Genomic DNA, 25,525 nt, shown 5'->3' on the forward strand with positions numbered 1-25,525 from the left:
AATTTATCTTATTCTATATTAATATATTCATCAAAATTTAGAGCTTCGGTCAAACATTGCAACTGCATCTCGGTTACAAGTCCTCTGAATGATTGGCCAAATAAGAAATAGCACTCTTAAAATGGAGTCTTAGCTTCAATTCCTGCTCAGAGAAATTAATTGTTTTTGGATATTTAGCTATAAGTAAAAGGACTTGAAATAGCAGAGCTAAAACGACAGTGTTTTTGACAATAGCCTGTCCTCGTTTCTCAACCGCGCAATCTATAATTTTCTTAAAATATATTATTATCCGACGCAACATTAACTTGAGAGAAAATAATTTTATTTGGAAAATTTAAATTTTATTTTTTTTATTTAGTCTTAATTAAACGTGTGGATTGTATCTGTTAAACAGGCCCTCGTATGCGCGTCCACAAGTCCATGTTGTTATGATACGAGAATTAATTCAACGAGGACGAAATTCTGTCATCCTGTCTGTTTAAAATAAGAAGAGATTTAATCCTGCTTTAGATCAATTGATTGGTTCTAAATTTGTTTTTTAGAGGTTATTATTTTGAATGATATAAATTTCAGAGTCATTATAGATTTATATAATTATTAATTTTAAAATTTAATAGAATTAATTAAAAATACATGTAAGCTACAATTGAAACTAGATGGACAGAAGGATTATCATAAAGGGAAGGGCAGAGCAAATTGCTTTCCCACTGTATCATGTTTATGTTTGTTTTCCATAATCTTCAGCCTCCATCACGATCTTTCAGTGTCATTCTTATAATTAAGGCGATGACCAGTTGCGAGTTTTACTTTGTTCTTTCACATAATCCAGAATGGTCTTTCAGTGCTTGGATTCTGGCCTTCATCCTCCCTTCTTTTCTGGGCGATCTGGGAAAAAAATGGAAGCATATGTGCATGTGTTTTCTTGGCAGACAATCTAAGGTTTGTTTGGGGAAGATGGCGACCATCACAAATGAATAACGTCACCATAACAACAAAATCTGGATGATAATTTCGCTCAAACCTTATGGATATTGATCTTAATAGGTAAAGAATTTTTAGACTTTATCGGGTTTGGGTTTGGATAGAGTTCGAGTAAAACTCGAAGGCAAAATATTAAGTTTGAAGCTGGCTATTAATATTAGTTTATTTAACCCTAATCTCAACCTAAACTTGATCTAAAATAAATTAATAACTTAAAGTTTTAAAAAACAACATGTGTATCAAACTAATTATGGGCTAGATAGTTATAAATTATAGCATTTAGGTTTCAGGTCGGGTTATAAATACCCTCGGTCAAGTTGGGTATAAAAAATCTATACTTCTCGTATTTTAATCATTTTTTAATAGTTATTTTGGGATGGAATTTAAATATGAATAATGCAAAACATAATCTATAAGTATCCATTGTCATCTCTCCCTTTTTTTTTTTATTAAAATGAGGACATTAAAAAAAACTTTAAAAAAAAAAAAGAAGAAGAAAGAATTGGTGAAAATACTATAGATTGCAACATAGTTTTCTCTCTTTTATTTCTTGGTTCCCAAAAAATTTTCTATTCTAGTCACCAAAGGTTTTTTTTTTTTAACCTCTATATGTTGTGTTGCTCAAGATTTAAGCCTAATAATTCATTTTAATTACCTTGTTATGAGTTCTAACAAGTTTTGAAAAAAATTTGATATTAAATTTATACTTGATTTGATAAAATATAATTCAATTTCATTATTTAAAGTTAAAAAAACCATAAACATAATAAAATCATGTTCAAAATCTATGTAAAAACTTTAAGAAAAAAATGATTTGAATCTAATTTTCATGAATAATTTATTATTAGAATTATTGTTTTCATATCAAATACATAATAATTGAAAAATAATTATTAAAATTTAAATAAAAATTTATAATAATATTTACAAAACATGTCAAAGCTAAAATATGAGTGAATCTTGTAAATTTTTTTCAGAGTGCTAAAAATAAAGAAGAAAAAGATAAAAAAAAAAAAAAAAGGAACAAGCCTCTCTTGCATGTTTGTTTTTGTGGTCAAAAAATACTTCTGAAATTTTCTTTCTTTAAATTAAATTTTTTTCTAGATTTTTTTATATGTTTATATAAAAAAAAATCATAAAAAAATATTATTTGAATATATTTTCAAATATTTTAAAAACATAAACATCATTAATAATAATAATAATTAGAAGAAGCACAATCCCATGTATTAATTTAACTCGTCTGTTTTGGTTCCATGAAGGGTAAAAAAATACGTTTAGCTAGAAGCTCTTCTCTAGAAAAAGCATCAGTTCTTAATTCACGCAAAAAAATGGAACTCCTGAAAATTAAATTCTTTAGGCCTCCCCTCGATATTGACATTTTTAATATATCCCCTGATCGCCTTCCCTCCGATCATGGAAAACGTCAAACCATAAACTCCATGGCCATTAATTTTCATAATTTCATAGTAATATTTTTGTTGATTATTGCCATGGTAATGGCTTTAACGGGATATACATAACAATTATGGAATCAGTAATGCATCACTCCCATGATCTCCTTCACCTTTCATATTCCCCCATCATTACAGTAACTCCCGTTTGTATGACCTTTCCATTACCCTGTCTCCATTCCTACTTTCCTATAAATTATTTTGTCATGCCAATCCACTCTTCAAGCCCCTTGATTTCCCAAATGGCCACCACCAGTTTTGGTTTCGTCACCATTGTCATATGTTTCATTAGTCTATCGCCATTTCCACTCTTAGGTGCAGCAGCCAGCCCTGATCCAGGGTTCAGTTTAGATCTTATTCATCGTGATTCTCCTCTTTCCCCACTTTACAACCCAAATCATACCGATTTCGATCGCTTGCGCAACGCTTTTTCTCGTTCCATATCACGTGTCAATGTCTTCAAGACTAAGGCAGTTGATATAAATTCATTCCAAAATGACTTGGTACCAAATGGTGGTGAATACTTCATGAAAATGTCCATTGGAACACCATTAGTTGAGGTAATTGTAATAGCTGATACCGGTAGTGACCTAACATGGGTTCAGTGTCTGCCTTGCGATCCATGTTACAGGCAAAAATATCCTCTCTTCGATCCATCACGATCTTCATCATATCGTCACATGTTATGTGGGAGTCGGTTTTGCAATGCATTGGATGTTTCTGAGCAAGCTTGTGCCATGGATACAAATATCTGTGAGTATCATTACTCATATGGAGACAAGTCATACACGAATGGGAATCTTGCTACTGAGAAGTTTACCATTGGCTCCACTAGCAGCCGTCCAGTTCACCTATCACCAATTGTGTTTGGCTGCGGTACTGGAAATGGTGGCACGTTCGATGAGCTAGGTTCTGGCATAGTTGGCCTCGGAGGTGGCGCTCTTTCCCTAGTGTCACAACTGAGTTCGATAATTAAAGGCAAGTTCTCATACTGTTTGGTGCCATTATCTGAACAATCGAATGTTACAAGCAAGATCAAATTCGGCACTGATAGCGTCATTTCCGGCCTCCATGTGGTTTCCACTCCTTTGGTTTCTAAACATCCTGATACCTACTATTACGTAACACTAGAGGCCGTTAGTGTCGGAAACAAGAGATTGCCTTATACTAATGGTTTGTTAAATGGTAATGTTGAAGAGGGTAACGTTATCATCGATTCAGGCACCACCTTAACTTTTCTTGATTCTGAATTCTTCACCGAATTAGAAAGAGTGTTGGAGGAAACAGTGAAGGCAGAACGTGTTAGCGACCCTAGAGGGCTTTTCAGCGTTTGTTTCAGAAGTGCAGGAGATATTGATCTTCCTGTCATAGCAGTTCATTTCACTGATGCGGATGTGAAGTTGCAGCCACTGAATACATTTGTCGAAGCCGATGAGGATTTACTATGCTTCACTATGATATCATCCAATCAAATAGGAATATTTGGGAACCTGGCTCAAATGGATTTTCTAGTAGGCTACGACCTTGAGAAGAGGACAGTGTCCTTCAAACCCACTGATTGCACCAAGCACTAGTGGAAAGTGTTTTGCGGATCATGTTGACGTAGATTTTTTGAATAATGTCATGATCTGTTATTGAAAAATCTGGTGAAAGATGTCTTTAATGAAGTCATAAAGCCGACACACAGAAAAGTTAGCCAGAGCTAACATTTGAAATTGCCATCGTTTTAAAACTTCAGAAACTGAATCTCAAGAACATATAATTTCTTCCTTGAACTCATCTAGACTTTCGATTTCCCGGTCAACACAATTGTTTGGCTGGCTCGTAACAGGTAGACGGCATTCAATAACAGGTCCACTGCAATTGTTTATGCAATAACATGCTATAGCTGTCACAAGAAAAAATTGTGTGAAGCTAAACATAATATTAATAGTTACTGATATAATCGTGCACGCTCTTGTAAATTGCAATTCAATGCTGGATTGGTCCGCTAGGGACAACCAGGGCTTCAGGACAGAGAAACTAGCTACACTAGGAACCCGAGAAACCCAGGTTGCGAAAATCCTGCACCCACCACCACCCAAATACATGAACTAAGGCAAAACATTGGACACGATTAGTGACAAATATTATTTTCACTTGTAATACCTGTAAAGAATTGCACAGCGCCAGCTATCATGTGAGATATGTAAGTAGCGTTTTCAGGTTCTAGGACATCATGTCTAGCTGACTTGGTAGACATAAGAAAATATTTTAGCAGCAGCACTTGTCTTACTAAGCTCGAAACACCAGCTTTAATTGAAAGCTTTGGGTCCAAGAAATTCCTTTCGCACTCAGTTCTGTGTTTAAGATCAGATTCAATTGCACCAGATGTAATTTGTGTTGGAATTAATTTTAAATTCAAAATATTCTTTCAATTCTCCTATGTATTTAACTAGTATAAAAATATTAAATATTGTATTCAAGTCCAAGTCCCATATCATTTCCTCTCTTAGAAGAGTAATATATATTATATGAAAGATACTTATTTCCACCATGCTTCCCTTTCCATCTTCTCCCTTGGTTATTTCTAACATGATATCAAAGCTAGTTTCATTTAGTGGGATATTTGAGAAATTAGAGCATGTGTGTAGAAGAGAGAGTGAACGGAGAAGTGGAATTAAAAGGAAAAAAAAAGTGCAAGCTAATAGAGTCCAACCAGAGAATTGTCATCTTGCGTTGAAAGAATGATAGAAAAAGCCAAAAAAAGACTTGGTGCAAGTTGACAATTTGCATATGGGGTGAACCAATAATAAGCACACATGATGAACAAAAAGGATAGGTTTTCTTTGAAAAAAGAAGAGAGGGATATGGCCATAGAGCCATGATAAATGCGGCGGCAACCACTAAACAAGAAAAATAACTTGCATGAGTTATATTTAAGCAAATATACAAGTTCAGCGGCAACAAATTCTTCTTTCATGAGCTCTACAACAGCAACTCAATAATCTGTTGTTTATCTTTTCTTAGTCAGCACCAAAGTTGCTTAATGGAGAGAGTTCTAATGAAAAACATAAACAAATCCAAGGCTGGTAAGGCTAGGGAGAAGACCTTGTCCGATAAATTAGAGGCTGAGGAGCAGGGAATGACTACGAGAGAAAGTGAAAGTGTGAATGGTTGGGACCAGAGCAAGGATTCTTCTACTACAGGACCGCATTTTAAAGATGAGGGATTATGGATGGGAACCGAGTGCGTGAACCCCAAGCTCACATCATAAAAAATTTCCCACATGCTGGCAATCTGTCACCCTGCCATACCTGATGTAGTTGAAGAAACAGGGAAGATTTCATACGAAGTGAAGCAACATTTGTGATTGCTGCAAGAGAAATTGGTTTTGAATTCTACAAAAAAACTCAAACAAGCGTGACTCAATCCAAAGACCAGCAGGAAAGTTGAAAGGGTGCCTAGAGCTCTGAATGTTTTGGAGTTTAACAGTGCGAGAAAGTGGGATGCCAGGATGTCTGTGATAGCAAGAAATGAGAAGGGTGCAACAACCATGGTAAGATGATCGATCCTCCACCATTTTGTCCGACAAAACAAAACCTTTTCTATGAAAGAAAGAATTCAGGGATTGATTAGAAACATATGACAAACTAATGAGATCACAATAAACTTATGGGTGAGCACTTGCATAACCCGAAGACTGACCCGATCAGCACAGCGGCCAGCACGTGCATCTGGACTCCAGTCAAAACTCCCATTCTTATCCGACAGCCAGTTTCCACTTTCCATTTTTTCTCCCTCTGCTCTTCTTTCCTTTCCCACTGCCCTTTGACCTTTTCTGTCCTGCAAAGAAAGCTAACCACAAACAAGTAAATAAGAAATTCTCTTTCCAAAAATCTAAGTTACTTCCTTCCTAAATCGCCTCCTCCATTTTTTATGTATTTTAGCAGCCTGAGCCGACCTAAACTTTCTCCCCCACAAACTTTGATCTTGTAACTGTTTTAACTGCACACATAGTAACTGTAGAGTGAGTAATTAATAGAGTAGTAAGAGGTTTTCATTTACATGGAAGCCTTCAAAAAGCAAGCTACCAGGCTTAGAGGGCAAGTTGCAAAGCAACAGCAAGTAATTCAACTTCTCTCTTATCAACTGTTTTTTTTTTCTTCTTTTTTTGTTTTTTTTACACTTATTATTCGGAATTTTTGTTTTTTATTTATTTATTTTGTTTGGAAGGAAATATTGAAGCATTTGGGACATCTTAGCAATGAAGGAGTTCTCGTTGATGAAGCTGAATTACAATGCTATCAACATCTTCAAAATCTCTACAGTTCCACCAGAACTGCCAAGGTACAGTTACTGGCTACGATCTTCTTCTTCTTTTCCTTTTTTATGAAGCTTCATTTCATTTCATTTTTTATAGAGGCGAATTTTCTTTTATGTTAAATTAACAGCATTTTCAAAAGAATATTGTTCGCGGTGTTGAAGGTTTTGTATCTGTTAGTTCAAAGCAAATGGAAATGTGTGAGTGTGGATTTGCTTTTTGACTACTTTGTTTGTTATAGTTTGTTTTCTTTACGAGGCTGATATGTGAAATTTTCGGCTTTGGGGTTTGTTTTAGTGAGGAGGTTGGCTGATGGGTGTTGTAAATACGGAGCTGAGAATCAGAACGAGAACAATTATGTTGCGAGGGCTGTTCTTCAGTTCGGTGCCTCGCATAATTTGATGGAAAATGAGAAGGAAACTTTGGTTGGGGTTCTTAATGACCAGGTAATTTTATTTATAGATAGTAACAATTCCAAAGCAAACTTACTGAATGGTGGTGATGAGTGAAGGAATGCATAAATAACATAGAGGGGCGTGCATGCGTCCATGCTTATGTAAATGCATTCTGTTAGGAGATCATTGTTTCTTTTGAGTTTTTCTGCCAAGTTCAAATGCTAGTAGTTGTTGTAGTTCCAGATAAAATTAGTAATTCATTGGATAAGTGGCCATCTGCTTGTTACTATGATCATGTTAAATGAAAGCATGAGAAAGATGTTGTTGCATACACAAATTGATATACAAATGATGTGTTCATGAACAATGAACTAATAGAAGTGACATTAATGTTGTATTGTTATTATTATTTTTTAAGCCCTAGCATGAGTAGTGCCAAAAATGAACGATGAATTTCTTGGGATTTTTAGCAGGAGCTGTCATTTCAAAGAACTTGGGTTTTGCCATATATCTCTTTTTATGTTCCTAATCGAGTTGCGGGTTTTCAATATTTAGGTTTCTAAGCCACTTCGGGCTTTAATAACAGGAGCTCCTTTGGAGGATGCTCGCCGCTTGACTCACCATCATGACAAACTCCGTCAAGCGGTTGAAATGCAGGTAAAGTTTCGTGTCTCATGGGTGTAATGGTTTTGGGAATTGTGGTAGAGTCATGGTGGTATATTCTTGTCAGGCAGCTGAAGTATTGAGGTGTCGGTCAAAAACCAGGGATTCTGAAATATCTGCTGAGAGTTGCGCGAAGCTTCGAGCGGCAGAGGCAAGGTTGGCCGAGCTTAAATCTACAGTGATGTCACTTGGGAAAGAAGCAACTGCTGCCATGTCTTCAGTTGAAAATCAACAGCAACAGATTACCGTTCAGCGGCTGTTTAGTATGGTATTGCATGCTATTCTTCTTTCTCCCTTATGTGCGAATGTGTGTGTGTGTGCATGACTTTATCTGCTTATGCTGATCTTTCTGCTTCTCAGATCATGATTTATTGTCGTTGACAACTTTGTCCATCTAAACATGATCTGTTGTTGCCTAATCTACTCTTTACCTATTTGGGAAAAGTTTTTCTTATGGTTCATCTTCCTTGTCAGGGAATTCAATTTGGCAGTTGCTTCTGCATATCTGTCTTTATGGCTAGCATTGTATCCTTCCATTTACCGTTCCAGAATTTTTCTTGTCCTGATAGCGACCTCCTCTCGTTTGTCTTATAAATATCTTGCTTATTTTCACGAATGTAAAGGTTTACCGTATTCAAGATTTGTGCTGCTTGTTCAAATTTGGTTTAGGTAAGGGTTATTTGTGTTTTCTGTTTATTGATCTGAAACAAAATCATTTGTCAGATAGATGCCGAGAGATGTTATCATCAACATGTTCTTACTATTTTGGATAAGCTACATGCTGAGGTTTGTTCTCTGGAACTCTAGACCTGGCATGTTTATCATTTATTGTCTTTTGAAAATCATATTTCTCTTTATCACTCCCGGCTAGCTTTCTTCACTTATCAGGTGCTCAAACATTGCCTTGCTATAATCCTAATTTTATGTCTGAGATAGATTATGGCTGCTGCAATTTGAAAATGTTTATTATTGATTTAGATGATTCTCGAGGAGCAATTAAACGAGTCTTCACCGCAATCGGCAACGACACAGAGAGAGATGGTTGTCCCATCTGTACATGAGAATAATACTTCAAATGGATCTAAGAATCACATGGACAATAATAATCAAGAGGACTGGCTTTTCATTGCAAAAGTAAGACGTTTCATCACTTCGAATATTCCATCTCTTCTTTCAAACCTGGCCACACAGCGCAGAAAAATGATAAATATTGTAGAACACTCTTTGATGTTCTTTTCCCTCATCTTTTCTCTGCTTGTACAGCTCATAACTCGAAAATGGGAATGTGCTTGCACATCTCATGATGTTCGATTCCTGTTTTTCTCATAAAACTATTGCAATTACTTCTTCATCCCCTGTAATTGCCATCTGCAAGATTACTTTACCATTTCATTTGCTAACGTGGATGCTGCACCCTTCTGTGCCTCGTACTTGAAATAAAACTATTAGTTTATCTCTCTCTCTCTCTCTAAAAGGTGAGTTACCCTTGAAAGTATTTTGTCATCTCACTGATTCATTGGTCTATAACCGTAACCACACTAATTACATAAGGAGCCGCATGTAACTATGTGCTGTCATGGAATTTTCTGTCAGTGCGAACCCGAAGAGATGTTCTTTTTTTTAAGATTCACTGTGTTCTTGTCCTTGGTGGTCTTAATTTCTTTTTATTCTTCAATTTTCAGGTCATACACCCATTTGATGCTCAAGCTGAAGGGGAGTTGAGTCTATCTGTTGATGATTTTGTTGTGGTCCGGCAGGTACTTTCTCCACTGATCATGCCTTTGATGACCTATATATAGACTGTTATATGTCAAGCTATCATTTAAGCCAAAACTTTAGTAAATGAAAGCATAAAATAGTTGCAAAAGAAAAGTCTCTCTCTACAAAAGAAAAAAAGTCTGCAAAATAAAGTACTGCCTAAAATGTTTTTACTCGTGCACTATTCTGGCCTTGGGGAAATTTCAGATTCCCGTCCATGCCTCGATATAATTTGTCCTCTCTAACATCCCCTTTCTTTACTTTTTGTTGATAAAATATCAAGGTGACTCCAACAGGTTGGTCAGAAGGAGAATGCAAAGGCAAGGCTGGATGGTTTCCCTCTGCCTACATAGAAAAGCATGAAAACTCACCTGCAAGCAAGATAATGGAAGAAAGCGTAACTTCTTGATCGAAATCGTTCATGTACAGAAGATGCATATGTCCTGTTTATATTATAGTCCAAATCCATGCAGGAGCGGGCTACCTCGGTCAGCGAGTTATTTAAAGGCATTCTGGCATGGTTTTATTTATTTTTGTGTTCACGGAAATAAGGCCAGTGAGCACCTTGTACTGAATGTGTACTTGTTCATCTGTAGTAAATTTTGTTGGATAATAAAACGTACCCGCTTGGGTTAAGCTATCTTCTAAATTCAAGCAAGTAATCGCAGGTTCTTCACCTCAAAAATACCTAGACTGTTAGAACTTGCAGTAGCTACACGGTGAAGAACTCTTTCCTTGTTTTCTTTGTTAAGAAAAAAATTTGATGAAGGGACTAATTAAGTCATAAATGATTATTTTTTTCCCGATAATGATGATTAATTGCAGATATAGAGATATTACGGTCTTTTAAAAAACATCATAAATAATAATGTGACAGTCTAATTAATTTTTTTTTAGATGAGTGGAGGTAGGCATTGCAATAATAGAGTTATTGATTGTGGCGAGTCTCATCTTACCTCATCGTATTTGAGGTGTACCTCACCTCCCCAACGGTCACTCTTCCACTCACTCTCTTGCACGCATGTCGTTCCTCTGCACTACGAATCTCTCTCCACACCCCCATCCTCAATTTCTATATCCTAACCCTAACCCTAAATCCCCAAAATTTCTCCTCCAGTTCCCCGCAAAGCCCCCAATCCTCAGATTCTCCGGCAACCGGACCATCTCATTCAGTTCCCCGGCGAGACCAACAACATCCCGCCAACATCCTTTCACATGGCTTCAAATCGCAGCCACCTCCGCCGTTCTCTTCTTCGGCCTCAATGTTCAGGGCTGCCTTGCAGCTTCCTCTCCGTCACTCCCTGCTAAAACCGTCGTAGCAGCACAGGAGGAAAGTACAGTAGATCAAGGTGGTAGATTTTTAGTTTTTACAGTAACTAAGTTTTCAGGAATTGTTTTGTTTCTTTTCTTAATAAATCAATTGCTGCTCTTTTTGACGATGATGATGAATACACAGACGATGGTGGTGGTGCAGAGAGAAATGTTGATAATGTGCAAATGAATGAAGATAAGGAATTGAATGCTGCTGAATTTGAGAATTGGAAGTTGAAAACTTTCGCGTTGTCTGTTCCTCTTAGAATTGTTGCTTTGCGTGGCTCTGTACCTCCTTCATGGATCAAGGTTCCCAAATTTATATAGCAATTGAATTTCTGTTGCTGTTTACACTTCTGGGTAGTTTTATAACTTAATATGCATCGAGAAATTTCGACTTTATTGCATTAATATGCAAGTTTTAAGAATGATTTTAGTGCATGCTTTTTCCCGATAAAGGCTAGAAGAAGTAAAAGGGTTTTTGTTTTGCAGAAAACATGTAGTGGTTGCTATTTATAGTACCTTTTGAACTTATGTGGACTTATGATTGGGAATCTTGTAGGATTTTATTCAGTCCCAAGGAAGAAGATTGAGGTTTCGTGTGAAGTACCTTGGAAGCCTGGAAAACATTTTTTCTGACATATCTGCGTCCTTTAACAAATGTAATACCGGTCCCATGTCAACTGTGGCTTCTGATATTGTTAGTATTGGTGATTCTTGGCTCAGTTTTGCAATTAAAAATGCTATAATTGAGCCTGTGAGAGGGGTAGAAGAGCAAGATTGGTTTAAAGGCTTAAGTGACAAATGGAAGGTAAGAATGTGACCAGTCTGTGTTCTTACTATTAGAATTTGTTTTTCTTGTTTGAAGAGATTTTTTATAGTTCATAAATCCTTCAGGCATCATTATAGTTGAGTTACACTAATGATAGTGGAGTTACGCTTATTCCTTTTTATTGATATAACTCTCTAACTGGCTTACAGCAATGGGTGGCTGTATTAAAACAAAAGAAATCCAATTCAGTTAAGTCATCCCTGGGAAAAAAGCAGAACGAGAGGTTAAAAAAGAAGAAGCTAATTTAATGAAAGTTGTTCACTGGATGGAATGGCCTGCACTAGTTATATTTTACTTTAGTTTTTTTTTTTTTCCAATATTCAATGCCACTGCACTTTATCTACGTCTAGAAATGCTATTACCCTAAGTTGCAATGTTGGTGTAGCTTGCACTTGAAATTTTAAGATAGCATAATTATTTTTAATATGCTAGATATTCCACTAATCTTGTTTCAGGTATACCTGCGCAGGAACCATGAGGGAGAAATAGATCCCGAAGGTGAAATATGGGCTGCTCCATATCGATGGGGCAGCATGGTAATCGCCTACAAGAAAAGTAAATTTCAAAAGCATAAATTGGCTCCTATAGAGGTATTCTGTTTGACATTTTTCCTTCTACATGGGGCAAGGCCTAAGCATCAAAATGTGGCATGAGCATGTTAAACATGAAGAGTGGTTTTGGGGCTAGATTTTCCTTAGGTGCCCTTAGATTCCCTTAAATTATTCTTATTTTCATTCCCTTTTTCTCTATTGTAAATGAAGATAATGTTGTAAATTTTACAAATTTCCATGTATGAAAGTAATAATGGGCAGGGATCCCAGGACATTCCAATTTGAGAGGTGGATGACATTTTGGATGGGGAAACTTGTCATTATGTCATCTCCTGGCCGTTGCTCTATTTTAAAATTTATGCTTCTATAGTTTTATGTAGCTAGTTAATTGAGAGTCTGACCATGTATAGCACATTCTATTAATATAGCCATTATTGCAGGATTGGGCAGATCTGTGGCGGCCTGAGCTTGCAGGGAGGATTTCAATGGTTGATTCTCCTAGAGAAGTTGTTGGTTCAGTTTTAAAGTATATGGGGGCATCGTACAATACAAATAATATTGATTTGCAAGTTCCTGGTGGGAAGAATGCTGTCCAGCAGAATCTGGCATTGCTTGGGAAACAGGTAGCTAATAGTTGATTACTGCATCTCATGCTTCCCTCGTTTAAATAGAAATGGAATTTGCAGGGGATTCTTAACTAATAGGACAACTCAAAGAGTTTTGTATGTATGATTCTATGGAAACTCCTGTTGAACAAGGGAAAAGTAGCTCTTAGATTCTTCAATGTGGTTGAACTATGTCCTAGTTTTGTTGTGGCTGCTTCCGTTAAGGAAAATGTTCATTTTTATTTTGATCTCTGATGTCTCTGTGTGGATGCAGTAAAGTGTGATTTTCTGAATAGGTTAACCAGAATTGTAGCATGCGAGGTAGTGGACCTTGGTAATTTGGATTTGTAGGGTATGATCAGCAGTTCTCTCTTTTATTCTTTTGTTTTTTCCATTAATTTAGTAACCCAACCTTGTAACAACATCTGACTGCAAGAATTAGATAAAAGCTGCATAATGAGCTATTTATACAGATAATCAAATAGGTTTAAAATGAATAAATAATTAAAATATGAACTAAGTTGTCAAAATGAGGGGTTGACTTGGCTTAATGTACCTTATAGTTAAGGTTTTTCTGTAGGGACCTGAATTTTTTATATAAGAAATGTTGCTGCCTGAAAAGTAATACTTCTAATTTTCACATTTATTGGTTCTATATAGGTTCGACTATTCGACAGTATGTACTATCTGAAAACATTTAGCATGGGAGATGCATGGGTTGCTGTTGGGTGGAGTAGTGATGTTCTTCCCATTGCGAAACGCATGTCTAATGTTGCAGTTGTAGTCCCCAAGTCTGGAACTAGCTTATGGGCTGATCTATGGGTATTTTCCGATTCATCCCATTGTGTATTAGATATTCACTTTTCAATGTTTCTTGGATTTAAATTGGAATGTCATTTTCAAATTTAACTATGGCTATATAATTTATGATCCTGTCATGGCCTGCTGATGCAATTGATGGTTAAGATAGGCCATGGTGATTGACCCTTTACCAACTCTGAACAATGGCATTTGTTGTACATGCTTTATTCAGAAGTTTTTATTCATTTTCCAGGCAATCCCAGCTGCCACTAAACTTGAAACAAACCAGATTGGGGGGCGAATCAGAGGACCATCTCCTCTAATCCATCAATGGATAGAGTTCTGCTTACAGGCTGCTAGAGCACTGCCTTTTAAGCAGGAGGTAATCCCGGGTGCAACTCCCTCTGCCATCGAAAACTCTGTCATTGAAGTCCCAAAAGAGCTCACCAAGGGGAAGCCAAAACTGGACACGAATCTTATTGCTGGAGTACCCCCACCTGAAATCTTGACTAAGTGTGAGTTCTTAGAGCCATTGCCTGATGCAACTTTGTCAGACTATAAGTTGCTTATCCGTACTATGCAGATTCCTGATCCTGGTGTAATCCACAGAATACAGCATTATATCTTGTCAACAATTCATACTTTTAGATTAAAGCAGCATCCAAAGGTAGCATAAACCATGTACATCTCTTTGAAGACACTGTACATTTATTTGATAGAACACAAACAGCTTTAAACTGCTAATACGTGGTTCGAAACCACAGATCATATAATTAACCCTATTTAATAATTAAATTCTTGTACAATTTGTTTAGAAGATTATCAAACAGTTGCAGATATTCGAGCAGTCTGTACCAATGGCATTGGTTTTTCCACTTGGTTTTCTATAATCAACGAAATTTTGCATTTCTGCTTTTTCTTCTGCAGGGATGGACTGAATTAGAATTAATGGTTAGGACAAGACCTAAAATTTCAATAGGATTTGTCTGAAGCTGAACTGATAAAGGGGGAAAAAATGATTTGCATCTTTTGCTTGAATTCATTCTATAACATTGCTGATTGGAGCTGCAGGTTGCTGGTCGGCACAGCAACCACTGGCAAGACTGGTAGGGTTTTTCCACTGTAAGAAGGTAATTTCTTGCAGTTGCATAAAAAAAATACTTAACCTTCTGTATGTAACAAAAATTGAAGTCACGATCACCGTAGCAGTGTCACTGCCATCCTCCCTTCATGTTCCATAGAACTGGAACTGAAAAGCACTTGGGGAAGCAGCTGGAAAATCGGTGCTGCAGTGCTTGGTTTACACTCACAAGAGAATAGAAGCATTCACTGCCGATTATCCAATAAATAACTGCATCGCACCGTGCAAAACCAAAATTCCATCGGCAAGATAAATTAGCTCAGTATTTGTCTAGTTATCTCCAGAAAAAAAAAAAAAAAATCTCGTTACAAAGTTTCGCAAGAGAATGATATTACAAACATGCTTTGTAAAATTCATCATTGTATTGTATTTATGTTAAGGTGGCAGGAAATAAAAAGGAAACTACAACTGTGCTGTTGTAGATTCACCCCGTGGTTATAAATAAAGTCCAACAAAAAGAAACAAAATATAGACCCGCATCGTTTTTATTTCCGAGTAGCGAATACGATTTTTTCATAGTCAGCATTTCTGCCTCACCATTGTCTCTTTCTTCAGGTTCATGCTCATGACTGTTATTAATGCATCCGCCAGGCAAGCCTCTCTAATTTTAGCCGCGCATGCAGGCAGTAATAATGGCACCACTCAATGCCATATTGCCGATTGAAGAATTGAAGGAAAAAGTAGCAGTAAGATTGAATGCATTCCAAGTTAAAAGACAAAAAAAAAAGACTGACGACTTGAACGGTGGACATTGCGAAATGCTGAATTCACTCAAGGAACTGATTATTGCAATTAAATATATTATACAAAAATGGAGAACACAAGAATCTTTTTGCGAAGCTATATGTTCTGAATTTATACAAATTTCATATACAATTAAATGCAAGAAGGGGACTGCAACAAGAGAAGGAAAAGGAGTGCAAGAAGGGGACTACAACAAGAGAAGGAAAAGGAGAGAGCCCAAAAATAGAACTTCAGATGAATAACTGGCCCGTACCACAAGTGGAAACTCCATTCTCGTTGAGACGCAAGTGTTTGGCACACCCACGCAAAATGACACGAAAATTCCAGTCCATGAGTGCAACCGAGAGAACCAGATGAAATCTTGTATCCTCTAATTGTGATAAATCTGCAGAAAGAATGGACAAATAAAATGAAGACAAAAAACTGCTGCAGATTCCAAGCCACCCTTTCCTGCTTGTGCATTGCTTCTTTAATTTTCCAGAAGCTGCACTCGTAGATGCGGACTCAAAACATGTCTTCACTGTCACAGCATGGGTTTTCAATCAGAATTGGTATCGTAAAAGTCACTTGGGCATGGGGTCATAACCTCAGATTCAAGCACTTGAACCACCCTGTGCATGGTGGGTCTATCCTCTGGGCTCGAAGAAACACATTGGATGGCAACCGAAAGCAGGGCATCAAGGCTTTCTACCTGCACCCCCTCACAGTTTGGATCAACAATTTCTCGTGGTCTATTCTCTGTGATCAAGAAATTTAGCTGCAAAACAAAAAAGTAGTCAGAAGACCAACTTGTATACTCTCATTAGCTATGACAGAACCACATCTCTTCCTTTCAAAAATTAAACAGAGGAGCTGCGCCATGGAGCCACCATCAGAAGACATGGATATAAACTACAGACCAGTCCATCCTAGAAAGAGATCACATAGGAGGCAGTTAACATTTTCTATTCTCATATAATTATTCATTGCGAAAGCCGCTCTTAATTTATATCATAAGATAGAGAAAAAGAAAATCTATTACTGTCAAGAGGCAGAGAAAAAGAAACTAGCCTAACTGAAACCAAAATTTCATCAAGAAATAAACATACCCAACCAACAATGTTCAGGCCCTTCTCAATGAATGACGCATCCGTTGGCCGCTTTCCGCTCAGTACTTCAAGCACCAGGACCCCAAAACTATAAACATCAGTCTTTTCAGTTGCCCTGCCACTTTGCATGTATTCTGCCAATGGTGTCAAACAGGCTCATGATACTAGATAATGGAATGATACTGTGAAAATAATCCAAGATAGAACACGTACAGAGATCAAGCAGCAAAAGAACCATCAGATCTCATTAGATCATGACCTAAAGAGATTAACAGCTAGATTGGATGCTAAACATCTTACATGAAAGATGTTCTCAACTACATTACAAGTAACAAGCGCTGTCAAAGATATATCAAACAGGTATCCTAGTTATTGGACTACGTGTAAATACTCTTTTTTTATTTATGATTTCCCTCAGAGCAAATAACATATCCTCTGACAATAGAGCAGGAAAGAAAGAGGTAAAGCCATTACAAAACTCAATTTAAAAGTTAAATGGAAAAACTTCTGCCTGCAAGTGTGATTGTGAGTGAAACGTATTTCAAAAATGTTCATTCCAACCAGTTTGGTCAAAGCAGTACCACACATGCACATTGCTTACCGGGAGCTAGATAACCAAATGTTCCAGCAACAATTGTTGTAATATGTGATTCTCCATCCCCTAATAATTTGGCAAGTCCAAAATCAGTAACCCGAGCCTCCAAGTTGCCATCAAGCAAAATGTTGCTCGACTTTATGTCACGATGGATGATCCTTGGGGAACAATCATGATGCAAGTAAGCCAGTCCTTTTGCTGCCCCCATAATAACAGTCAGGCGTGCATCCCAATCCAGTTGCTCAGATCTTTCTGTAAAATCCATAAAAAAACATATTATGGTTCCTTGTTTAATCCTTAAACATGAAACTTAATAGATAGAATGCTAGGCCTTAAATGAAACACTAGAAAAGAAAAGAAAAAAGAAGTCCAAAAAGAAAATTGCAAATTTATAACAAAGGTTATAAAAATCAAAACTTCATTATAGATGTCTTTGGATCTAACACTTGAGGCTTCTCTTTCACTGCTTATGTGAATGAATAGGATTTTCATTTTCCAAATAGAAATCGTTGTCCAAAAATCATCAACCTAGAAAAAAGAAACAGAAAGTAGATGGTACTGCACTGTCTTCTCAAGAAGTGTTCACAGTAAAAAGTTTGGGGCCTTTGTAACAAATAAACTAGAAGAAAAGGAAAACATAAATCTTACCATGGAGTGCTTCATCAAGGCTGCCACCAGATAGGAAATCATAAATCAACAATTTTGATGTAGGGGAATTGCAATAACCACGTAAATTAACCAGGTAGCGATGTTTTATGCTTCCAAGAATTTCAAGCTCCCTCTCAAAGAATCGATCAAAACCATCATCCATCTTTACAATTCTCTTCAAGGCAAATATACTGCCATCATCCATTTCAAGCTTGTACACAGTTCCAAAACCACCAGAGCCTATGACATGTTCCTCAGTCAAAGTCTCTAATTTTTTTATGATGTCTTTTGATGAGTATGGCAAGTCCCCATGAAACATTACAATTGATGCACCTGGATCATCAAGAAATATAACATTAGGCGCTAGAGTTTAAGAAGTTACAAGACAGTACTCCAATTACAAAAATAATACGGACAGATAATTCAAGTAATAGTTAAGAACATTACCTCCACTAACATCCATTGCAATACTATTACTCTCATTTTTACCGAATTTCTTATATAGAAAGCAACCCCAAAAACACATAAGTGCCACTAGAAGTAGTGCACCAATGGTTGCTGAAGTGCTGATAAGTAGTCTGCCAGAGTATTTTTTCTTTCCTCCTTGATTTTGGCCTGCAAGTGAAGAAATAATGATTATTAAGCCACAACCATAAAGCATAAGAGAACAGAAAATGATCAAAATGTTGTCAGAAAATTATAGGTTATCTCATAACAATTCAAATTCAGTTTCCATAGTGACTTCAACAACTCCCAGGGGACAGATTCTAGTCATGAGAAAGGTTAAGTTTCAATGAGTTATACTCTGAGCAAATAAATAGTAAATCTTTCATCATCCTAATTCCTGATGCTGAATTACATCCAGCACATACAACATTATACCTGGTAAGATGAAATATAAGAGAATCAATACAATATGTGAGCCAGTTACCTGAAGGAGGCTGCCCATCAGTTCCTGACCCGCCACTATCATCTCTGCAAGTTCTATTGATCTGTTTTCCACACAAATCACGATTTCCAGTGAACCTACAAGATATATATTTCAGTTCATTAGTTTAGAATCTTCTTTGGTGTCTAAAGGAGTAAATTAGTAAGATAGCAGAATTTGCTTTTAGCTAAATGATCAAGGCACATCTAACTTACTAGATCATTCTGAACTGATACAAAATTAAATACGACACATAAGGGAAATTTAGACTTACGAGTTATCTGCAAAGTTGATGAGCACACCATCAGATGGTATTGGTCCGATGAGAAAATTGTTTGACACATTGCTTCAAAATTTAAAACGGTGATCATAGTAAGTATCAGATTCAAATGTACCAATTTCAACTGCTGAATTATTGTAACATCATTCTATAAGAATAAACTAAATTTGAAGCAAATGTGGCTACTCACAAAGTGATGAGTTTATTTAACTTCCCAAGCGATGAAGGGATTGACCCACTGAGAGAGTTACTTGAGATATCTCTGTGCAAGTGGTTGACAAAATACCCAATTAGTTTCATCTGTCCAGCACAATGATTGCATCTAAAACTAGCGTTTTTCATTCATAGCACATCAAAGCAAACAAGTGCCCGCCAATATTCTTTAAAGATCTTGTATTGTATACAACAGCTCAAAATTAAGCTGAGGCTGCAGTGTTTATTTTGTCCCTACTTCCATTTATTACTCCCCCCAAGGTGTCGCAAAGATTCTGTTAATTTCTGAAAAGACATGAACAAAAGTAATTTGTTGAACCATGGATCATCTAACCAGCAGTAGCAAGAGGGCAATTGTTGGACATGTGAACATTTCTACACTAGACACAGCACATTAAGAAGCTACAGCAACCCAATCATATCCCTTAAGAAACTAGCTCAAGCCCAAGTGAATGACATCTGAATTGTTTATGCAAAAGGTTTACAATTTATCACTAAATTTAAATTGGGGAAAAATTAAGACTCGAGTGGTACTGAGCAGGAATATTGACCACAAAGGCCATAGAGTGCTAGTCTATGAATACTGATTCCCAGGAGAGTTAATGTGGCTTAAGGCAATGAAAAGTTCACCCTATCAGTTCATATTTGGTCCTTTTCTATATCAGCACTCCCATGATTCATAGCAATCTGCTCTTTTCATATACCGGAATCAAGAAGTGATTTTAAAAAAAAAAAAAAATCATGACTGATTTCAAATTTATTCTGCTCTTGATAACTTATGAATCATATGGGAAGATATCAAAATATGCTAATAAAATCGCATTTCCAGGGGACACTTTATAGAACCTTTGATGGTATGCATAAATGACAGAAGGAGTTTCAGTGCTCATATAAAATGATTGTGCATATTTGTTTATGTTAAAAACAAAATAACATGTATAACACTGAAATTTATCACAAGAAAATAACTCACAGATTTTGAAGCACAGTTAGGTTTCCCAATTCGCTTGGAATTGGTCCACTTAAGTAGTTGCCCTGCAAGAATCTGAAGAGAGAAAACATTAATAATAAGCTTCCAGTTAGAAACACAAGTGAGGATAGGATACCAGTACAAGTGTCAAAAATATATCCTACGGCAGCAACTCTAACCCTAATATGAATTAAGTTAAATGACAATATGTCATGGATTAAAAAAAAGAACAGGAGGGAGCAAATGCTGTTTAAATCACATAAGCCATAATTTCCACCAATCGTTTGATTTTTTAGTAGGTGAAAATGAAATAGAACTAAAAATATAGGCAACATGCATTAGCATCAATTTACAGGAAAAACAACCAACAACTAAGCTACATAAGCAACTTAGAAAACAAGTAGTTAACAATGCTGAAAGAAACGCTTCACTGCTGAGATGCCCTGAATTGTAAGCTCAAATGAAAGGCGATATGCTGACTAATCTCTCTAACATTTATAATTCCAAACTCGTAAGAGAAGTTAACTTTTTAGGTTGAGAGGTAGATCTTGTACCCTGTGTCAAGGGTTAAAAATAAAATCTCTCTTAGTTGGTTTCAGAAGCTCTCATTTGGATTCCTGGCAAAATGTTTGTTCCCAAGAGGCAATCCTCTAAATTCAGAGCTAGTGTTACTATTCAGGGCCATTGGAAATTCATTTTGCATGTATTTGTAATTTGTCTTCACAGGAAAAGTATAAGGTTGGTGACAGTTAAATACAATTCCCAAACCACTGAGTGAAATCAGAATGCTTTACTTCTTTCAGAATGAGCAATTTTCAATCATCATCGGAAAAGGAAGTCTTAATTCTTACATAGATGAGACTAAGCACGCATGATCAGTGAAAAATTTGACACCAGTCATTTACAAATGAGTATTAGAAGAATAATTGACAAGCGGATGGGTTTCCTAGTTGACCATGTCGATATAGCTTGGATAGGAGAAAGGGACTGATTCTCACAAAATTCAAAAGCAAATACACTACATCAAAGCTTTTACTTTGGGAGAGAGAATACCTTTCAGTAAAATTACTGTATCTATTTTATCCATCACTAGTATATTGCGCCAGAATTCTATGCTAAATGATACAAAGTAAAATATAAATAAGTGGTCGCTACTTATGCACTCTGGTCATAGTTTCAATTTAACCAATAGAAAGGCAACAGAATTATTCACTAGGATAAATACACCACAATGTTGAGTAATGACAAGAAAATTTTTGTTACTAGATATAGCGGCACCTACATTTCCTGCAACTCTGTGCAATTTCCCAACTCTGAAGGAATTGTTCCATAGAAGTTGTTGTTGTATAGAGCTCTGTAACAAATCATTCATATTAAAAAAAACATGAAAGTAGCAGCATGCCTGAAATACAGAAAACACCTGACAATTTTCAATAAAAATAGGAAAGTCCTGGAAACACGTACAGAACTCTCAAGTGCTCTAACTTCCCAAGGTCAGGTGATATAGGTCCACTTAATTTGTGGTTCTTCAGACTCCTGGAAGATAAAAAAACGATCAACAACATGTTGCATGACACCTCACCTCAGATTGCATTGTGATCTAACAAATACAAATTAATTGAAATACATGTGTGTGTGTGTGAGGCCCAAATCAAAATCAAGAGAAGAAATATGTGGGGTACTTTGAATGTCCATGGCTCCATGCTTATTTACAGGGAACAAACAGTTCATGGGAGGAAAAGAGAAAATATGAGTTAGAAATTTGAAAATAATTTGTGAACTCACAAATATATTACTCTCTTGGTTTTCTGATCACATGTCACGCCTCTCCAATTACATGGGTCAGCATCCTCTGGCCTCCACAAAGGAAGAATACCATCTGAGCTGACAATTGCACTCCTGAAGCTCAATAGTGCTTCACCTACAAATACACCAAAAAGAATTTCAAAATTCCAATGTATCATAACTGGACTTAAGCATGCATCTCCTATAGTCACTAACAAACAAAATAAAGGCAAAACGATTCTTGAGTATAAGCAGTTTGTGTGCACAAGCATTCATGTTGGAAAGAAACACCTGCTTCATACCACCAACAGAAGAACTTGGTGGCTCATCTGGTAGGGGCTTACAATCATCAGTTAGATTCTTAATCAGGCTAAATTTCTCATTTCAAAAAAGAAGTTTTGAGATGAAAGCAAAGGCATGCCAAGTTTATGTTCAGATTAATGAAATTCCCATGTGAGTTAGACAAATCATAACTTGCAAAATATACAACATTTCAGCCATATAATAATCAAGTATTTTCCTTGAAGCTGTGCATTGGACCATAGATTTCTTTGTACCAGTTTCACTACTTTGACATAGCTTCTGATAATGTTGAAATAACATATATGCAAGAACTCAGATACTACCATACCATCAGGAGTGATAGCTCCGTTTTTGTTTACAAGAATATATAGGTGTAGAATGTAAAGAAGCCAAGGCCTTTGAAATCTCATTGAACAGATGGCCATGAGAGAACTGGTCAAGCATAATATAGCAGCTATAATTCATCTGATAGAACACGCTCCGGAATGCTTTGCCTGTAACATGTGGTTATCTGGTTTATTAAGCCATATGGTAGCCACAGATACAAGAAAAGATTGCCTGTAAAAAAGAGAGAGCAACAATTAAAACTGCGAGAGAAAAAATGCCTTAAAAAAGGAGCAAACTGCATAGAGAATAAAATTTTCCAAATTTCGACCTAAACTCGCTAGTCTCAACCACAGATATCTTTAGCACACATGAATGTGCTAGAAACACGGATACAACATTTCAAAGAGTTAATTTCCAGTTCACTGACAGAGTTTCGACAACTTCAACAGCATATAAGCTAAAATCGACATCCACTTCATCTTCTCTCTCTTTGCTAGCAGCACTGGTATTTTAACAACACAATTATAAGGAAATAAACCTTTTTTGACTTTCTGGGCTATAAAAAGATCAGCAAAATTTAGAACTTCATCATATTCAAGCAACAAGCAAAAACATTCCCAAGAAGATGCCAAAAAAAATCACCACATTCTTATGGACAACAGCACACACCAAGAAACGACGGTTGAAGCAATGAATCCATAAAAAAACAAAAGTAAAACTGAAAATTGCAAACTTTACCAGACATAAAACTTTAAGCTGAACAAGCCAATCTATGACAAAAGTAGAGTGTCGTCCATCCAGCCGAAACAACCTGAAAGCAATTGCGTTTGAACGAGAGAAGGATCTTAAGAACAACACACTGTTATGCACCAATCTTATTTATAGACTTTGGCCAAAAAGGTAATATAATTTACCGTTTTACACAACTGCAAAATACTACAAATGAAAACTTTGCTAAGAGCCCTAAGTTGAAATGAAAAACAAAAAAAACACACAAGAACCCACTAAATTTTTAGCGAAGCTTAACGGAATTGAAGTGGCAAAAACGCAAAAACACACACCCCTTAGATTTGATCTGGTGAATAAGAAGAAGAATGTAGAGAATGAGCTGTAAAGTGAGACTATAAGCAAACAAAACAAAACAAAGATATATAAAACCCAAAAACTAAATAATAAAAAAAAAAAATCTCTCTTTCTCTCTCCAGGGAGATTAGTGTGATTGTCTTGTAGAGAGATTTTTTTTTTTCTTTTTTGTTGTTTGGTAGAGAGAGAAAGAAGAGAGGAGTGCGTGCGTGTTTAGTATTTGTGAAGAGGAGCTTCGAGTTAAAAGAAGCATTTATCTCAGCCAATCAGAGTGAAGTCCATTTCCACGTGTGATGTGGACCTTCCATACGTGCCAACCGACGCTCGTTAGCATTTCCATCTTCTTCTTTTTTTGTTAAAACTTTAATGTTTTTTTAGAACTAAAATAAAGAAATATCCATGGCCACTCACTTGTTTTACTAAGTCGTAAGTTGTTTGTTAGTGTAGTTATTTTTATTTTTAAAAGTATTTTTTTATTTATAAATATATTAAAATAATATTTTTTTATTTTGAAAAAATTATTTTTAATATTAACATATTAAAAAATAAAAAAAAATAATTTTAAACAATAAAAAAATAATTTGAAAAAAAAAAAAACACAAATTTGAACACATTTTCAAACACAAGGACGGGACAACTTTATACATGAATGATTAGGAGGGGATAACTTTTATTTTTTAATGTATTTTAAAAATATATTAAAATAATATATATATATATATATAGTGTTTTTATGATTTTAATGTGATGTTAAAAATAAAATTAAAAATAAAATATTTTAATATATTTTTAAATAAAAAATAATTTTAAAAAATACTTTATACCACCAAATCAAACAATTTACATGGCATTGCAAAGCAAAACAACGGAAGATAGAGATATTGATGGGTATCCACGGATCGGGTTTTGGAGAATTCATATCCAAACCCGCACCTGAGATTTTTACCTGATCTAATCAGGTATAAAACAAACCCGACCCGGGTCAAGTTTACGGTATCCATAGGTATCCAACGGGTATCCTCCTCTGTTACTTGAAAACCTTTTAAACCACCAAAAAAACTCATGTTTCCTCCTAATCTCAACACGATTACCACCGCTCCTTTTGAGCAAGAAATTAAGTTCATCTCCTTTGTAATCTTTACTAGAACTTTTGGGCTTGGAAATATTATTCGAAACTTGATCTTTTTTAGCTTTTCATTTTCTATTAAAGAATGAAATGCAACCAACAGTCTACCTTGACAGTACATAAATTACGACTGGAAGAGATCTATGAACAAGAGCAAGATGAGAGCATTTGTTCTCCACAATCTAAACAGATTAGATAAACACGTATACCAACTAGAGATGACGATGGGTGTTGGAAGATCTGATGAGGTATTGTGATCTTGATCCAGCAAATCACTGTTGCACATCTCCACGACTTTGCCTCTTTCTTTCATGGCTTCTGATGTGAGGGGGGAAAGGGGAGTGGGAGTATGGGAAGCCTGACACACACAAACACATAATATTTTAAATTGTGTTCCGACTATGTTTGGATCAAATGATGATCATGGAGTAAAGAGCATAAAAAAATGTCTGAAGAGAATTCATTAGGATGCAAAGAAAAACCAATGATGATGCGAAGAAAAATCGATGGAAGTCATAGTGTATTGAATATAATGCAAAAAGAATTGCTACAAGCATTTCTATATATAAAAAAGAATAATAATAAAAAAAAGTACTTGAAAAGTGACACTTATGCATATCTAATATGATAAATGAAAAGG

The 25,525-nt window shown here is 36.0% G+C and overlaps 4 protein-coding genes across 11 annotated transcripts; 3 read left to right on the forward strand and 1 right to left on the reverse strand.

Annotated features, from left to right (window-relative positions):
* Positions 1–2,677: 2,677 nt before the first annotated feature.
* Positions 2,678–4,009, forward strand: LOC105128330 (aspartic proteinase CDR1). Its single transcript, XM_011029943.1, has one exon. The coding sequence runs from the start codon at positions 2,678–2,680 to the stop codon at positions 4,007–4,009; it is 1,332 nt and encodes a 443-aa protein (XP_011028245.1).
* Positions 4,010–5,636: 1,627 nt separating this feature from the next.
* On the forward strand, positions 5,637–10,233 carry LOC105128157 (endophilin-A3-like). Of its 4 annotated transcripts, none has more exons than XM_011029696.1 (10): positions 5,637–6,542; positions 6,651–6,764; positions 6,869–6,938; positions 7,036–7,184; positions 7,689–7,790; positions 7,864–8,064; positions 8,520–8,582; positions 8,775–8,930; positions 9,479–9,553; positions 9,851–10,233. In XM_011029696.1, exons 1-10 carry the CDS (start codon positions 6,483–6,485, stop codon positions 9,905–9,907), a joined length of 1,047 nt encoding a protein of 348 aa, XP_011027998.1. In that variant the 5' UTR covers positions 5,637–6,482; the 3' UTR covers positions 9,908–10,233. The 4 variants fall into 4 exon arrangements, with proteins under 4 accessions (XP_011027998.1, XP_011027999.1, XP_011027997.1 ...); XM_011029695.1 differs by having other exon boundaries at positions 5,640–6,542; positions 9,838–10,233; XM_011029697.1 differs by lacking the exon at positions 6,869–6,938 and having other exon boundaries at positions 5,639–6,542; positions 7,001–7,184; positions 9,838–10,233.
* Positions 10,234–10,450: 217 nt separating this feature from the next.
* On the forward strand, positions 10,451–14,512 carry LOC105128158 (putrescine-binding periplasmic protein-like protein). Of its 2 annotated transcripts, XM_011029699.1 has the most exons (7): positions 10,453–10,903; positions 11,011–11,174; positions 11,428–11,676; positions 12,153–12,287; positions 12,689–12,871; positions 13,514–13,675; positions 13,908–14,512. In XM_011029699.1, exons 1-7 carry the CDS (start codon positions 10,576–10,578, stop codon positions 14,328–14,330), a joined length of 1,644 nt encoding a protein of 547 aa, XP_011028001.1. In that variant the 5' UTR covers positions 10,453–10,575; the 3' UTR covers positions 14,331–14,512. The 2 variants fall into 2 exon arrangements, with proteins under 2 accessions (XP_011028002.1, XP_011028001.1); XM_011029700.1 differs by lacking the exon at positions 13,514–13,675 and having other exon boundaries at positions 10,451–10,903.
* Positions 14,513–15,554: 1,042 nt separating this feature from the next.
* LOC105128160 (LRR receptor-like serine/threonine-protein kinase FEI 1) lies at positions 15,555–23,977 on the reverse strand. Of its 4 annotated transcripts, none has more exons than XM_011029703.1 (15): positions 23,738–23,977; positions 23,415–23,487; positions 22,678–22,907; positions 22,047–22,182; positions 21,726–21,797; positions 21,544–21,615; positions 20,265–20,336; positions 19,269–19,340; positions 19,073–19,144; positions 18,802–18,896; positions 18,318–18,485; positions 17,871–18,203; positions 17,229–17,474; positions 16,628–16,761; positions 15,555–16,296 (listed from the first exon to the last, which is right to left on the reverse strand). In XM_011029703.1, exons 3-15 carry the CDS (start codon positions 22,772–22,774, stop codon positions 16,078–16,080), a joined length of 1,788 nt encoding a protein of 595 aa, XP_011028005.1. In that variant the 5' UTR covers positions 22,775–22,907; positions 23,415–23,487; positions 23,738–23,977; the 3' UTR covers positions 15,555–16,077. The 4 variants fall into 4 exon arrangements, with proteins under 4 accessions (XP_011028005.1, XP_011028004.1, XP_011028003.1 ...); XM_011029702.1 differs by lacking the exon at positions 23,738–23,977 and adding an exon at positions 23,591–23,687; XM_011029701.1 differs by lacking the exon at positions 23,738–23,977 and having other exon boundaries at positions 23,415–23,625.
* Positions 23,978–25,525: the final 1,548 nt, after the last annotated feature.

The sequence above is a fragment of the Populus euphratica genome, unplaced genomic scaffold (genome assembly GCF_000495115.2).
Source record: "Populus euphratica unplaced genomic scaffold, PopEup_1.0 scaffold49.1, whole genome shotgun sequence".
NCBI classification, from domain to species: domain Eukaryota; kingdom Viridiplantae; phylum Streptophyta; class Magnoliopsida; order Malpighiales; family Salicaceae; genus Populus; species Populus euphratica.

What these genes read in the sequence shown, in the direction of transcription:
- LOC105128330 (XM_011029943.1), top strand. Translation starts at nt 2,678, where the DNA reads ATGGCCACCACCAGTTTTGGTTTCGTCACCATTGTCATATGTTTCATT.
- LOC105128157 (XM_011029695.1), top strand. Translation starts at nt 6,483, where the DNA reads ATGGAAGCCTTCAAAAAGCAAGCTACCAGGCTTAGAGGGCAAGTTGCA. An exon ending in GTTCCACCAGAACTGCCAAG is followed by an intron (nt 6,765 to 6,868) that starts GTACAGTTACTG and finishes TTAAATTAACAG; the next exon opens with CATTTTCAAAAGAATATTGT. An exon ending in TTGGGGTTCTTAATGACCAG is followed by an intron (nt 7,185 to 7,688) that starts GTAATTTTATTT and finishes TTCAATATTTAG; the next exon opens with GTTTCTAAGCCACTTCGGGC.
- LOC105128158 (XM_011029699.1), top strand. Translation starts at nt 10,576, where the DNA reads ATGTCGTTCCTCTGCACTACGAATCTCTCTCCACACCCCCATCCTCAA. An exon ending in GCTTAAGTGACAAATGGAAG is followed by an intron (nt 11,677 to 12,152) that starts GTAAGAATGTGA and finishes ATCTTGTTTCAG; the next exon opens with GTATACCTGCGCAGGAACCA. An exon ending in TGGCATTGCTTGGGAAACAG is followed by an intron (nt 12,872 to 13,513) that starts GTAGCTAATAGT and finishes GGTTCTATATAG; the next exon opens with GTTCGACTATTCGACAGTAT.
- LOC105128160 (XM_011029703.1), bottom strand. Translation starts at nt 22,774, where the DNA reads ATGGCCATCTGTTCAATGAGATTTCAAAGGCCTTGGCTTCTTTACATT. An exon ending in CGGAGCTATCACTCCTGATG is followed by an intron (nt 22,183 to 22,677) that starts GTATGGTAGTAT and finishes GTGTATTTGTAG; the next exon opens with GTGAAGCACTATTGAGCTTC. An exon ending in ATCAACTTTGCAGATAACTC is followed by an intron (nt 18,897 to 19,072) that starts GTAAGTCTAAAT and finishes TATATCTTGTAG; the next exon opens with GTTCACTGGAAATCGTGATT.